Source organism: Emys orbicularis, chromosome 3, assembly GCF_028017835.1.
Source record: "Emys orbicularis isolate rEmyOrb1 chromosome 3, rEmyOrb1.hap1, whole genome shotgun sequence".
Classification (NCBI taxonomy): domain Eukaryota; kingdom Metazoa; phylum Chordata; order Testudines; family Emydidae; genus Emys; species Emys orbicularis.
In genome coordinates, this window is record NC_088685.1 from 141,775,048 (window position 1) to 141,789,613 (window position 14,566).

Genomic DNA, 14,566 nt, shown 5'->3' on the forward strand with positions numbered 1-14,566 from the left:
TTGGTTCTGAGGGTTGTGTGAATGTCCTCCAGTTTTGATCCATGTGTTCTTACTCTCTGAGTTCTGCTTCAAGTTTGGAGCAACTCAAAGTAAAACTTAATGATAACTATCAAGTTTTAACTGGTTTAGTGTCTTAAGCTATTCAGGAGGGGCTAAGTTGATTTTTATATGGTGCTAAAGGCTTCTCAGTATTTAACTGTTAATAAAGCCATAAATCTGGCATGATTTTGATGCCATACCATACATATGTTAATGTCTGTTTGAAATTGGGCCCAGGTTCTCTTTAAAGGCTTGTGAAAAATAGCAAACTTTTCAACTTAGCAGGTTTAAGCATTGGGGTTTGTATCCGAGCCAAAATCCAGGTGTGCTGCTGTTGCTTTGGGTTTTGCTGGAAATGTTTGACATAATTAGCAGCAAAAAACTACTATATAATATGAGGACCAAATTTCAAAAGTGGCTTCCTAAATTGTGTGCAAACATCACATTTGCACAGATGGGTACAAAAGGCTTGATTCTCATTTACACCTTTATACCACTTTGGCAACGTTAAAGGGCCTTAAACAGTGAGTTAAGTACACTTTAAGCAGTGTAAAGGTGTCTAGAGGCAACTGAGCATCAAGCCCTTGGTATGAAAAATACAAAGATTTAAGCAGGATTTGTGTTTGCAGTCCTGGCAGCCATCTTTTGTAAAACTAGGCTGTCTATTCAGAATCTATTTTGTGATAGTCTGCTTGTTAGAGACACAGAATGGGTCACAGATATTTTCTGTTCACAGGTGATGATAAAGTTCTCCGTTTATGGCATCCCAATATAAACACCAAGCCAGTGGGCAAGTTGTTGGGACACTTATTTAGTGTCATGGAGATTGTCACAAATGAAAAAGATCAGCACATTATTAGCCTTTCCACTGCGAAGGTAAAGTACTGTCCCTTAACTTCATGAGAACCACTGTCGTGGTATAGTTACTTGTATAGTTAGTTACACTTTAATTTATCTCTGCAGATGGTATTAGGTTTTAATTGTTAACCCATTTTTATTAGAGTATTTCACACTGTCCACAATATACTAAACTCCTATACATGGTTCATAAAGGATTTTCCTGCAATGAAATAAGTATTTGTTTTTAAAAAAATATTCGAATTATTTTATCTATGAACCAAGGCTGTAGGAGTCCCAGTGCCTCCTGTGGGACTCCAGGAAATAGTCTCTGAGAATTTAACATGCTTAATTAACTTAATTCTGTTCTTTAACAGTTATCAGACACACAGATGAACACGATGGGAAGAGTCAACATGGTTTTTGTAAAGGGAAATCATGCCTCACTAATCTATTAGAATTATTTGAGGGGAGTCAACAAGAATGTCCACAAGGAGGATCTAGTGGATATAGTGTATTTAGATTTTCAGAAAGCCTTTGACAAGGTCCCTCATCAAAGGCTCTTAAGCAAAGGAAGGAGTCATGGCATAAAAGGGAAGGTCCTCTCATGGATCAGTAACTGGTTAAAAGATAGGAAACAAAAGGGAGGAATAAATGCGTGCAGATCCGGTCACCCCATCTCAAAAAAGATGTATTGGAATTGGAAAAGATACAGAGAAGGCAACAAAAATGATGAGGGGTATAGAACAGCTTACATATGAGGAGAGGTTTAAAAGGCTGGGACTTTTCAGCTTAGGAAAGAGACGACTAAGGGGGGGAATATGATAGAGGTCTATAAAATCATGACTGGTTTGGAGAAGTAAATAAGGACTTGCTATTTACACCTTCTCATAATACAAGAACTAGGGGTCACCAAATGAAATGAATAGTCAGCAGGCTTAAAACAAACAAAAGGAAGTACCGTATATACTCGTTCATATGCCGAATTTTTTTAGTAAAATAGGGAAGCATCAGAGTAGCGAGTCAGCTTATGAACGGGTATAGAGATGGGGAGAGGTGGGACACAGCCCCCCTTCCCCCCCAGCAGAGGGAGCAAGGAGAGGCAGCACAGACAGCAGAGCCAGAAAGGAAGAGGCGGGGCCAGAGTCTCTCTGCTTCTGGCCACGCTGCTCTCCCCCCAGTCTCCGAAGCAGCTGCAGCTCCAGGGCTGGCACGCTGCGGCTGCGCCGCCCGGCCGCGCCGCCCGGCCCAGCCCGCCGGAGCAGCTCCGGCCAGGCCAGGGACATCCTCCCCTGGCCCGCCCCAGCTAAGGTGGGAGAGAATGGGATGGGGAGAGTGTGGGGGTCCCGGGCTAGGGTGGGGCAGGGAGGAGTTACACGGGGAGGGGTCATGTGGTGAGGTCCCAGGTTAGGGGTGGGGTCGTGTGGGGAGTCACAGGGGTTACTCCCCTGACCCCCAGCTTCTCCCCCCCCCAAAAAAAACTTCCCCACCAGTTGCTGTCCAGGCCCATCAGGGTAAGCCACTGGTAGGCCGGGACTCTTTGTTTACTTAGGTTTACCTCCGTGCCTGCAGATGCTCGAGGTAAACAAACCTTCTCGGCCCGCCAGCGGCTTATCCTGATGGCCCCGGAACCAACGTTTGCCGACTCCTGAATTATAGGGTCAGCTTATGAATGGGTCATAAAAATTTGCCATTTTAATTATCCATCTTGGGGGTGGGGGGGGTCGGTTTATAAACGAACCGGCTTATGATCAAGTATATACGGTACTTCACACAATGCACAGTCAACCTGTGGAACTCTTTGCCAGAGGATGTTGTGAAAGCCAAGACTGTAACAGGGTTCAAAAAAGAACTAGATAAGTTCATGGAGGATAGGTTCATCAATGGCTATTAGACAGGATGGGCAGGGATGCAAAACCATGCTCTGAAATGTCCCTGGTCTCTGTTTGTTTGTTTGCCAGAGGCTGGGAATGGGTGATATGGGATGGATCACTTGATGATTACCTGTTCTGTTTATTTCCTCTGAAGCACCTGGCATTGGCCACTGTCAGAAGACAGGATACTGGGCTAAATGGACCTTTGGACTCAGTATGGCTGTTATGTTCTACTCACGCTTAGTAGTCCTATCCAAGTCAGCAGGACTGCTCACACCATGTAAAATTAAGCACATGCTTAAATCTTTGCAGACCCAGGTCACTAGACAACATTACAAACCACACACATGTGAGATTTAGAAACAAACTTTCTTTCCATTTTACACTTGGTGAATTGGAGGCAGAGGCAATCAGATTTTTCCAAGGCTATAGAGGGGAAGCAGTGTTAGAGGTAGAACTAGCACTCAGGATTTCCTAGCTCCCAGTCCTGTCCTCAGACCTTTGGATTATGACCTGCTGGGTTGGCAGCCTAAAATATTCATAGTAGAGCTGAGTGAAATTCAGAAATTCCATCCTCTGGGAAATTATGATATTTCAACTTTTTTGCTTTTGAGGTGAAAAGTTGAGACCAAAAGTTTTCACACAACAAAATGTTTTTCTCCATTTTCAATCAACACAAAACATTTTGATCTTCTGAATCAAAATATTTTCATTTTGGTTTGTTGAATTGACCTGGAATGCTTTGTTTTGAGTCAGTTCAACATTAAACAGGCACATCTGGGCTGCCTACCTTTAAGATGTAATACAGGCACAATACAGTGTTTGCTTTTGGGGGGCGGGGGTGTTCTGCTGCTGCCTGATTGGTTACTTTTGTTTTCACTTGGTGTCCGGTTGACCGGTCAGTCTGTCACTCCGATGCTTATCTTTGAGGTTCTAATGTACAAGTGACTCATGGGAGTTCAGGTTGCCTGGGGCCCCCATTATCTCCTATGGGCCAGCCTCCCTGGTTGGACTATGTCTCCTATGATGCACCTACATCTACATGACTTCCATGATGTACCATACAGCTTGGTCAGAGGAGAGTTCATATTACATCACGGGAGCTGTAGTATTTCCAGGAGCATGGTCCATAGAAGGGAATGGGGGCTCAAACTATGATTCCCATGGGGCAATGTGGCACAGTAGGGAAATGCAATTTAATGTTGAGCTGACTCAGAATTAAGGGTTTCAGGTCAGTTCAACAAACCAAAATATTCCAATTTGGGTTGAACCCCCCCCCCCCCCCCGAAATGAAATCTTTTGTTTTGATTTTTCCAATGGAAAATCAACATTTTGGCAAAATTGAAGTTCTCCCATGAAAGGTTTTTGAGTTTGTGGAAACCTACTATTTCTTTCAGAAAATAATTCTGATGGAAAATTCCCAACAAGCTCTAATTCTTAGCCTCTATGTATTGATCTGTTAATTAGCAGTGTAATGAGGGGAAAATAAAGAATACATCATGAGTTGCCACTTGGTATGGAGTCCTTCACAAAAAGTGGACTCCGTACTGGCAAGATCTAAAGAAAATAACTTGAAAGGGCTTAATGGAGCAAAGTATCGATTAAGTGAAAAACAGACCACCTCTTTGATGTCAAACATTACATGCTGGCTATACGAGTGGGAACTCTCACAGGAAAAGCTATCAACATGTTAGGTTTGTTCCTGCTGTCATTGTACTCCATGGGAGTTCACTGTTTGACTTCAAAGGGAGCAGGATTGGGCCTTTTCAGTATACATCTTACTAAATCTCCAAAAATAACACTATTGTTTCTGATTTTGATTCAACGTTATATCTTCATCTGAGCCAAACAAGCATCTCTTCCGTAAACCTTAGGTTGTGCCAACACTAAATCTTAACATCAGACTCAGAAAGCCCATTACTTTCCTTTACTGACAGCAAATGATACTGGCTGGAAACAAGACAGTTGCATATATTCTAAAAATCACAAGTTTGTTCTTTAAGGTGATTGATTTTCTCTTCTGGGCTTGTTTCCCTGGATGTTTTTCCTTTGAAAATAAATGACAGCCTGTCTGCGGACCTCCATCTATGATATAGTCCTTAGCTCAACCAAGAGCCACCTTAGAATCCCTCATAAATTGATTCCCCCATTCTAAAGACTTCTTTCAATATACAAAGGAGAATCAGTCTCCTCCTGAAGAGATTACAGCTGGGAAGATGAGGTTCATCTGCCTCTTCGCATAAACTAACACTCAGTTACAATTTTCCAGACAATATTCAGAAAGGCTAACAAGGGGGAAGCTAGTGAAATCTGAAAGTATGTGACAACCCTGACCTTTACTCCTCCTTAATATAAAGAAAGGTGAGAGAGATCAGAATTCACATAGGAGGCACTAGGTCTCTTCTTGGGGAAAAAATAGTACTATTCAAAAATACAGTACTGTTTGTGAAAGCCCACCCTAAATGGTTAGTGTCTCAGCCTGCCAAAATTGCCTAGACTTTGGTCACACTGAGCAGACTGCACTGCCTCTTGTTTTTGGCGCAACAAGGTATCGTCTTTGAGCACTTCTGTAATGACATTAGTGCCTTCCTCCTGCAATTACAAATCTCTCTTCCCCCCACCCCCAACTTTATACATTGCCTTTTGATTAATAGCATTTTATTATTTCTAAATCACCTGAGTGAAATCCTAGCACCACTGAAGTTGATGGGAATTTTGCCATTGGTTTTAATGAGACCAGACTGCCACCTCTGCAGATGACAAATATCAAATTTTGTCTGGAGTTTCATTCACATTTGATTTTTTCCCCACTCTACAAGTTGAGCTAGACTGAGTTCACTAGTATCTAAAGCTGCATGCCTTCTAGTTTCTATATTGATGGCACAGCCTTGAAATCTGCCTTCAGCTGCCTTTCTTGTCAGAGACATTTCAGGAAAACGTTTCTCCAGTGCACTAGCCTCAGGCGTGTCTTCGTTTCTTTGAAGCCTCTTTTTACACAATATACACTTTATTTAATAGAAAGTTAATAACTCCATGGTAGGCCAAGAGAAATAGCCTGTAAAATAACCAATAAGTCTGTGCTGATGGGTGCATGGGAAGGAAGAGCCTTCAAACATGGTGCTGTTGAGAAATTCAAAACTTGGTTAAAAATATTTCCCTTTTTAGACCCCATTCTGTACTTTCAGGCTGCAGTGCTGCATGCCCAATAATCAAACGTTCATTGTAATATGGACTTTAACAGAGTTTTGTCTTAAATTTAGTTTGAGGAATATCAGGAGAGAGCATTCATTTTCATCACTATTTCCCCAGCACTGTCACTCCATCAGCCACCTGAGGCAATATCTCTTGAGATTTACCAACCTGCCTGCACCTCTCCCACAAGTTGCTGGTACCTCTTACACTCTGAGTGCCTGGTAGTGGTCTTTGGGCATTTACTTGCAATGTGATGACTCTCAGTAGCAGGGTAATTTCATGTTAGGACAAAAAAAGGAATAGGGAGATAGCCTCTGGCTCTCTGTCATCCTCCTATGGCAATGGCTGCCAGACAGATTAAAAGGTGGTTTGATTGCTTTGTAGATGGGAGCAAACTGTGTTTTAAATAAAAAGAACAGGAGTACTTGTGGCACCTTAGAGACTAACAAATTTATTAGAGCATAAGCTTTCATGGGCTACTGGGCTGATCCTGACTCTAAATAGATAAAGTCACATAGGTCTTATGGTACGAGTCTAAAAAGTCTAAAAGAATAGTTGACCTCTCATACATGTTTTTTTCAACTTCTCTAATAGATTTTACAAAAAAGTAGGATACATTCCCTGCAGAGAATTTATGATCTAACAGCCCGTTTACACTGTACAAACAGCAATGTCAGAAGCTCAGTTATAACGTGGTTGGGCCAAACATAGTTAAAACATGCTTCGGTCTTGCAGTGTATACTAGAACTAGCCATCATCCCAAAGTACACTAATGATGTAGCCCATGAAAGCTTACGCTCTAATAAATTTGTTAGTCTCTAAGGCCTGGTCTACACTAGGCTTTTATGTCGAATTTAGCGCCGTTACATCGAATTAACCCTGCACCCGTCCACACCACGAAGCTATTTAGTTCGACATAGAGCTCTCTTAAATTCGACTTCTGTACTCCTCCCCAACGAGAGGAGTAGCGCTAAATTCGAAATGGCCATATCGAATTAGGCTAGGTGTGGATGGAAATCGACGCTAATAGCTCCGGGAGCTATCCCACAGTGCACCACTCTGTTGACGCTCTGGACAGCAGTCCGAGCTCGGATGCTCTGACCAGCCACACAGGAAAAGCCCCGGGAAAATTTGAATTCTTTTTCCTGTCTGGGCAGTTTGAATCTCATTTCCTGTTTGGACATCGTGGCGAGCTCAGCAGCACTGGCAACGATGCAGACCTCTCCAGCAGAGATGGCCGTGCAATCTAATAGAAAGAGGGCCCCAGCATGGACTGATCGGGAAGTCTTGGATCTCATCGCTGTGTGGGGCGATGAGTCTGTGCTTTCAGAGCTGCGCTCCAAAAGAAGGAATGCAAAGATCTACGAGAAGATCTCTAAAGCCATGGCAGAGAGAGGATACAGCCGGGATGCAACGCAGTGCCGCGTGAAAATCAAGGAGCTGAGACAAGGCTACCAAAAAACCAAAGAGGCAAACGGACGCTCCGGATCCCAGCCCCACACATCCCGTTTCTACGAGGCACTGCATTCCATCCTAGGTGCGGCCGCCACCACTACCCCACCACTGACCGTGGACTCTGAGGATGGGATATTGTCCGCGGCCGGTTCCTCGTCGGACATGTTAGCGGACGGGGAAGATGAGGAAGGAGATGAGGAGGACGAGGCAGTCGACAGCGCTTGCACCGCTGATTTCCCCGACAGCCAGGATCTCTTCATCACCCTTACCGAGATCCCCTACCAACCGTCCCCATCCGTTACCCCGGACACAGAATCAGGGGAAGGATCAAGCAGTAAGTGCTTTAAACATCTAAACATTTATTTTTAACAGAACTGGAATATTTATAATATTAACAATGGGTTTTTCATGATTTCTTTGCCTTAGGTGCTTAACTATTTAGTCCCAACTATTTAAAAAAAATCTAACAATGTCCGGTTTTTCATGATTCTGCTGCCCAAGACGCTCCACTCTTTAGTCCCTGCCAGTGCAGCTACAACAAAATCCGGTCCATATGTCCGGGGATAGAGACGAAATCCTCATGGGAGATCTCAACGTAGCTCTCCTGGAGGTAATGTTCAAGCCTGTTCATCAGGTTCCTGGGGAGAGCTATCTTATTGGGTCCTCCATGGTACGAGACGTTTCCGCGCCAGGAGACAATCAAGTACTCAGGGATCATTGCACGGCAGAGCATGGCGGCATACGGCCCTGGTTTTTGCATGCTTTCCCTAAGCATTCGTTCCTTCTCGCTGTCCGAGATCCTCATCAGGGTGATGTCGCTCATGATGCCCTGCTTTGAATTAGGGAGGGGAATGTTAGTATTGGGACTGCTTTACAGCCACGCGGTGGAGGCGGGAGAGGGGCAGCATACAGGGATCTTTCCCTGGGACAGCCGCGAGGGGGTGGGACAGGGGCAGAGTTCATGCTTGCCGGATTGCTGGCAGCAGAGACTGGCATTGCTTTCAATGTGAAAGGAGGCCAGTGCTACTATTAAAGTTTTAAGCAGCCACAAGTCTACGGCTTACCATGTTTGCCTGCTACACAAGTTCAGGTGTCCTGCCCCGCTTCTCAGATCGCCACTGCAAGACCCCAGGCACTGAAGGCGAGGGCCGAAAATTCGACCTTGTCCTGAGTGCGCATGTGAGAGGTGCAGTGCATGGTCTTGTTCACAGAGAAAGACTATGTTCTTTGTTCACAACTTCATTTATCTGTCTCAGGAATTCACTCCCTTTTTCCCATTCCCACAGACACATCTGCGACTGTCTCCCAACCCAGCCTGGCATCACACTCCCAGAGGCTAGCGCAGATTAGGCGGAGGAAGAAGAAGACGCGTGAGGACATGTTCTCAGAACTAATGGGCTGCTCCCGAGCCCAGGCAGCCCAGCAGACACAGTGGAGGGAGAACTTGTCCCAAATGCACCGAGCAGTCATGGAACGGGAGGAGAGGTGGCGTCAGGAAGACCAGCAGGCGACTCAAACGCTGCTTGGACTAATGAGGGAGCAAACGGACACGCTCCGGCGCCTTGTGGATGTTCTGCAAGACCGGAGGCAGGAGGACAGAGCCCCGCTGCAGTCTATCTCTAACCGCCCTCCCCCGCCACGAAGTCCCACACCCCCCTCACCCAAAGTCCAAAGAAGGAGGGGTGGCAGGGGCCGTTAAAACTTTCAGTCAACCCCTGCAGACTGCTCTAGCACTAGAAGGCTCTCATTCCCCAAAATTTGAAAAGTCCTTTCCTACCCACCTCACACAAGCCCCCGTCCAAGTTACACCCCCCCCCCCCGCTTCATGTGTGGTTCATAATAAAATATTCGTTTCTGTTAATTACTGTTTCCATGATTTTCTTTTGGAGGAGACTCTGTCTGAAGGGGGGGAAGGGGCTTGGTAATTGGACAGGACAGTCACCTTTAGCAGGGTACAGAGGCGGGGGCAGGTCCAGCATCAGGACACATACACAGTGCAGTCACTAGTTACCCTGGTCAGTCTGGGAGGTGGTTTTCATGTTCTGGGGGGTGGGGGGGGTTGATCTGTGACTTTGTGGCGGGGGAGGGCAGTTACAGATCTTATGCCGCGGTCCTTATCCTGGATCACAGAGCCACGCAGCAGGGGATCTGTAACCCTCCTCCCCCTGCCAGAAAGTCACATAGCCGACACATACACGCTGTCCCGCCCAGGAGTGCTGGCAGGCTCCGTTGAAACAACCAGTCCACCACTGCGGAGCCTGTCATTCCTGGAGTTTAGAAGCATCTTTTGCATCAGAACACTAAACCCGCCCCCCGCCACAGTCTGCGTCCCCGGTTTAAAACATTCCCGCGAAAACAGTAATAAAGACAACGGTGTTCATTAACAAAACGGAACAGATTTTATTTTTTGGGAAGGTGGTGAAGGGGGTATGTAACTTGGAAGGATAGTCAACATTAACTGGGTAAATAAACGGGGGCAGGTTCAGCTTCTGTGTCCACAAACTTAACAGTCACTGGTTACCCTGCTCAGTCTGGAACCTAGCTTTCAAAGCCTCACGGATGCACAGCGCGTCCCGCTGGGATCTTCTAATCGCCCGGCTGTCTGGCTGGGCGTAATCAGCAGCCAGGCTATTTGCCTCAACCTCCCACCCCGCCATAAAGGTCTCCCCCTTGCTCTCACAGAGATTGTGGAGCACACAGCAAGCTGCTATAACAATGGGGATATTGGTTTCGCTGAGATCACAGCGAGTCAGTAAGCTTCTCCATCTCCCCTTGAGACGGCCAAAAGCACACTCCACCACCATTCTGCACTTGCTCAGACGGTAGTTGAACAGTTCTTTTTCTGTGTCCAGGGCGCCAGTATAGGGCTTCATGAGCCAGGGCATTAGCGGGTATGCTGGGTCCCCGAGGATCACTGTAGGCATCTCCACATCCCCAAGAGTTATTTTGTGGTCCGGGAAGTAAATACCTTCCTGCAGCCGTCTAAACAGACCAGAGTTTCTGAACACGCGAGCGTCATGAACCTTGCCCGGCCATCCGACATTGATGTTGGTAAAACGTCCCCTGTGGTCCACCAGTGCTTGCAGCACCATTGAAAAGTAGCCCTTTCTGTTAATGTACTGGCTGGCCTGGTGGTCCGGTCCCAGGATAGGGATGTGAGTCCCATCTATAGCCCCACCGCAGTTTGGGAAGCCCATCGCGGCGAAGCCATCTATGATGACCTGCGCGTTTCCCAGGGTCACTACCTTTGAGAGCAGTACCTTAACGATTGCGTTGGCTACTTGCATCACAACAACCCCCACGGTAGATTTGCCCACACCAAAGTGGTTCGCGACTGACCGGTAGCTGTCCGGCGTTGCAAGCTTCCAGAGGGCTATGGCCACTCGCTTCTGGACAGTCAGGGCTGCTCGCATCCGGGTGTCATTGCGCTTCAGGGCAGGGGACAGCAACTCACAAAGTTCAAGGAAAGTCCCCTTCCGCATGCGAAAGTTTCGCAGCCACTGGGATTCATCCCAGACCTGCAGCACTATGCGGTCCCACCAGTCCGTGCTTGTTTCCAGGGCCCAGAATCGCCGTTCCACAATATCCACAAGACCCATTGCCACCGTGATGTCCTGGGTGCTGGGTCTCGTGGTTTCTGACAGCTCTGTGCTACTCTCCGACTTCAGGCCCTCACGGCGGTGCCGTAGCCTCCTCTCCTGATTTCTCTGCATCTGCCTCAGGGAAAGGTGTATGATAAGCTGCGAGGCGTTGAGAACGGCCACAACTGCAGCGATGGTCGCAGCGGAATCCATGCTCGCAGTGCTGTGGCGTCCGCGCTGTCACTGATCAGAAAAGTGCGCGAACTGATTTCCCGCCGGCGCTTTCAGGGAGGGAGGGAGGGCGGTAGTGACGGACGGATGACGACAGTTACCCAAAAGCACCCTCGACACATTTTTTTACCCAGAAGGCATTGCCGGCTCGACCCAGAATTCCAATGGGCAGCGGGGACTGCGGGAACTGTGGGATAGCTGCCCACAGTGCACCGCTTCCAATGTCGACGCTTGCCCCATTAGTGTGGACTCACAAAGTCGAATTACTGTCCTTAGTGTGGACACACACGTTTGACTTTGTAATATCGATTCCACATATTCGATTTAAGTGAAATCGAAGTACTCTCGTAGTGTAGACATACCCTAAGGTGCCACAAATACTCCTGTTCTTTTTGCGGATACAGACTAACACGGCTGCTACTCTGAAACCTGTGTTTTAAATGTGTCCTCAAAATGCATAGCCCATTCTGCCCTAGGCATTAGTGTACTTTGGGATGATGGCTAGTTCTAGTATACACTGCAAGACCGAAGCATGTTTTAACTATGTTTGGCACAACCACGTTATAACTGAGCTTCTGACATTGCTGTTTGTACAGTGTAAACAGACTGTTGGATCATAAATTCTCTGCAGGGAATGTATCCTACTTTTTTGTAAAATCTATTAGAGAAGTTGAAAAAAACATGTATGAGAGGTCAACTATTCTTTCAAACTTTTTAGACTCGTACCATAAGACCTATGTGACTTTATCTATTTAGAGTCAGGATCAGCCAGATGTGTCACTAGCAAATTATTTCTCCAGTAGAGTATTCCTTCAGGTCTTCCAAAAGGAAAAATCTAACTGCTCACTCATACCTCAGTTCAGCTACTTCATGACACTCCCTTAGGCTCTGATCCAGCTAATACTTACACATATTTTAATTTTATCTATGAGTAATCTGACTGATGCTAATGGGACTACTCAAATGCATACTGTTACTCATGGGTGAGTTTGCAGGATCGAGGCCTTGCACAATAGGTAAAGTTCCCACCTAATAAATGATATTGAAAGGGAGAGATGTTTTCAAGCCTGGAGTGCCAAGTTATTAACAACTGTATTGAATGACTAGGTAATTCATAGGTGGCTGAAATGAGACTGATGGATCAAAGCTAGCCTGAATTTGTATAAAGTGGTCTGTGTCCGCTCCATGTTCAGTACAGAGATGCAGTCCATCTACAAATCCCAGCATGCAATGCTCCAGTGTCCTGGTTTAGTTCTGTAGTCTCTATGCAGTGTAATTCTGTATTAAAGATGAGTGGTTACAATCTGCTGTTAAGTGAAAGTTGAGTGCTTGGATTCCAAATGTTGTCAGTGTAATCCTCATTTGGGCAATATTTGGGTACCTTAGGGATAGTTGTAATAAATATAATTATTAGTGGACATCTGTCTTAAGAAAAATTGAATGAAAAGAAATCAGCAGCAGGCACGTTTATATTTTTTCTTTTTAAAGCTATATATCCAGTTCTGCCAAAAGCCTGAGGGCTTGTTGGTAGGAAATTATTTCTGATAGAAGATTTGGGAGGTTGCTGCTTCCTGCTGATGAAATTATGAACGCCATTTTCTAGTGCTGAAATTGTACCTGATAGTGTGAGAGGTTTTTTTTTTTTTTTTTCCTTCCTGACTTTTCCCAAAAGCTGTTTTCTTGGATTTGCGTCATATGTATAGCCTTGCCATCCACTGATCACTAATTCACTTGCGTATTTTATTATTCCGTGATCTCTGTACCTTAAGAAAAATCAATGGAGGGATTTTTGTGTGTAACAGTGAGATAAATAATATTAAATATGATTGCTTTTTGTCTGCCAATTGGTGACTCGCATTCTGGGGATAATTTATCCAGTAGCATAATTAAAATGGTGATAAATTTCACTTTAAGTTCATTTTTAGTTACATTTTGAAAAGATGTGAGGTTTGTGGGGTAGGAGGTTGAGAGAGACACTTAGGGAGAATCCCGATATATTTAGTTCTATACAAAAAATACAAATATTGTAAGGATGTGGCTAGTCTACTTTGTTGACAGTCCAACTGAATGCCAAGCAGTCACACTTGTTGTTCATTGGTCTGTGAATACAAATAAGAATTAGCCACATGGGGGTGTGTGACAATGTAAATGTATTCTAGAAAATCTTCAAAGCAAAATGTGAGTGAAATACAAATTAATACAATGTATGTAACTTGCTAATGGATTTTGCTCAAATGAGAGAGGCTCAGGCTTTTAGTGCTGAAAGTACAAAGTTCAACCCTTGCTGTTAGACCAAGTGGGGTCACTTATATAGACAGAAACTATTAGTTGTGTATATAGAAATGTCTTTAGATAAATATATTTAAGAGATTTATTTCTTTGATGGCCTTCTCTTGAACAGGACATGGGAAACACCATTAGATTCCATTCAGTTTCTTTTGTCAGGGGATGGGGATTTCCTCCTCTTCCCACAGAAGAAGCAGGAGTTTTGTTCCAGTAAACCAGTGGATCCCTAAGACACACCAAGGCTCTGTCCCTTCACGCTGGTTCCATTTGGTTCCCTGACAGTGTTGCCCAGAGCTGCCCCCTACCCGTCATTTGCTCAGATGTTAGTGGGAAGATTGGGCGCAGGCGGGTGGGGGAGGGGCTACAGGGCATGGAATGAGGGATGAGAGAATTAAAACCACAGTAGGCTTTTGGAGGGAGTGATGCTGTAAATGGCAGTTGTCCCCCCCAACCTACCTCCAGCATCACACAGCTTTAGACCCATGGAAGGACTTTGTGATGTTGCTCAAATGGGAGGTGGAGGGACTGAGAAGGAGGAACATTGCTATGAAGATAGCATTCCCCTCCCCATTTTGGGCTTCCCCCCGTCCAGGGATATGATATGTTACTGTCATAATAATCTCCACAATTGTGATGCATCCACAGCTTTGCACACTTCTCTGTAAGAGGGGAATGTCCAATGTAAGCATGTAGCAGCAGATCCATTACCCCTGCACTTCACCAAATCCACTCTGCTTAGTAACAAACTAGACTAACTTTCCCTGTTGTAGTTAGGGCCCCCATGACTGGACAGCTGAGATGGGGGTGGGTCAGAGCTCTTCTTTTTACCCTGTGCTAGAAGAATAGGTGATTGATTTTCAGGCAGAGAAGATTAGGAAGCAGATCCCAGAAAGTTTTATCTTCTTACCAGAAAGGTGGTGTTACTTATGAGAGGTTCAAGAGCCAGTTCTGACCTTTCCCTCCTTCAGCCCAGAGCCAAGGCATTTGGGGACCTCTTGTCCAAAAGGATTATGAGAGAATAGGCTGGGCAACAAAGTAAGCTGAGAAGGAGAGCAGAGATACAAAAGAATT

The 14,566-nt window shown here is 45.4% G+C and overlaps 1 protein-coding gene across 1 annotated transcript in view; it reads left to right on the plus strand.

The window, feature by feature from the left end:
• WDR64 (WD repeat domain 64) overlaps positions 1–14,566 on the plus strand; it is a 145,030-nt gene that overhangs the window by 47,443 nt on the left and 83,021 nt on the right. Inside the window, exon 10 of the mRNA XM_065401461.1 lies at positions 776–915. Coding sequence (XP_065257533.1) covers positions 776–915 — 140 coding nt within the window. The remainder of the gene's footprint in view (positions 1–775; positions 916–14,566) is intronic.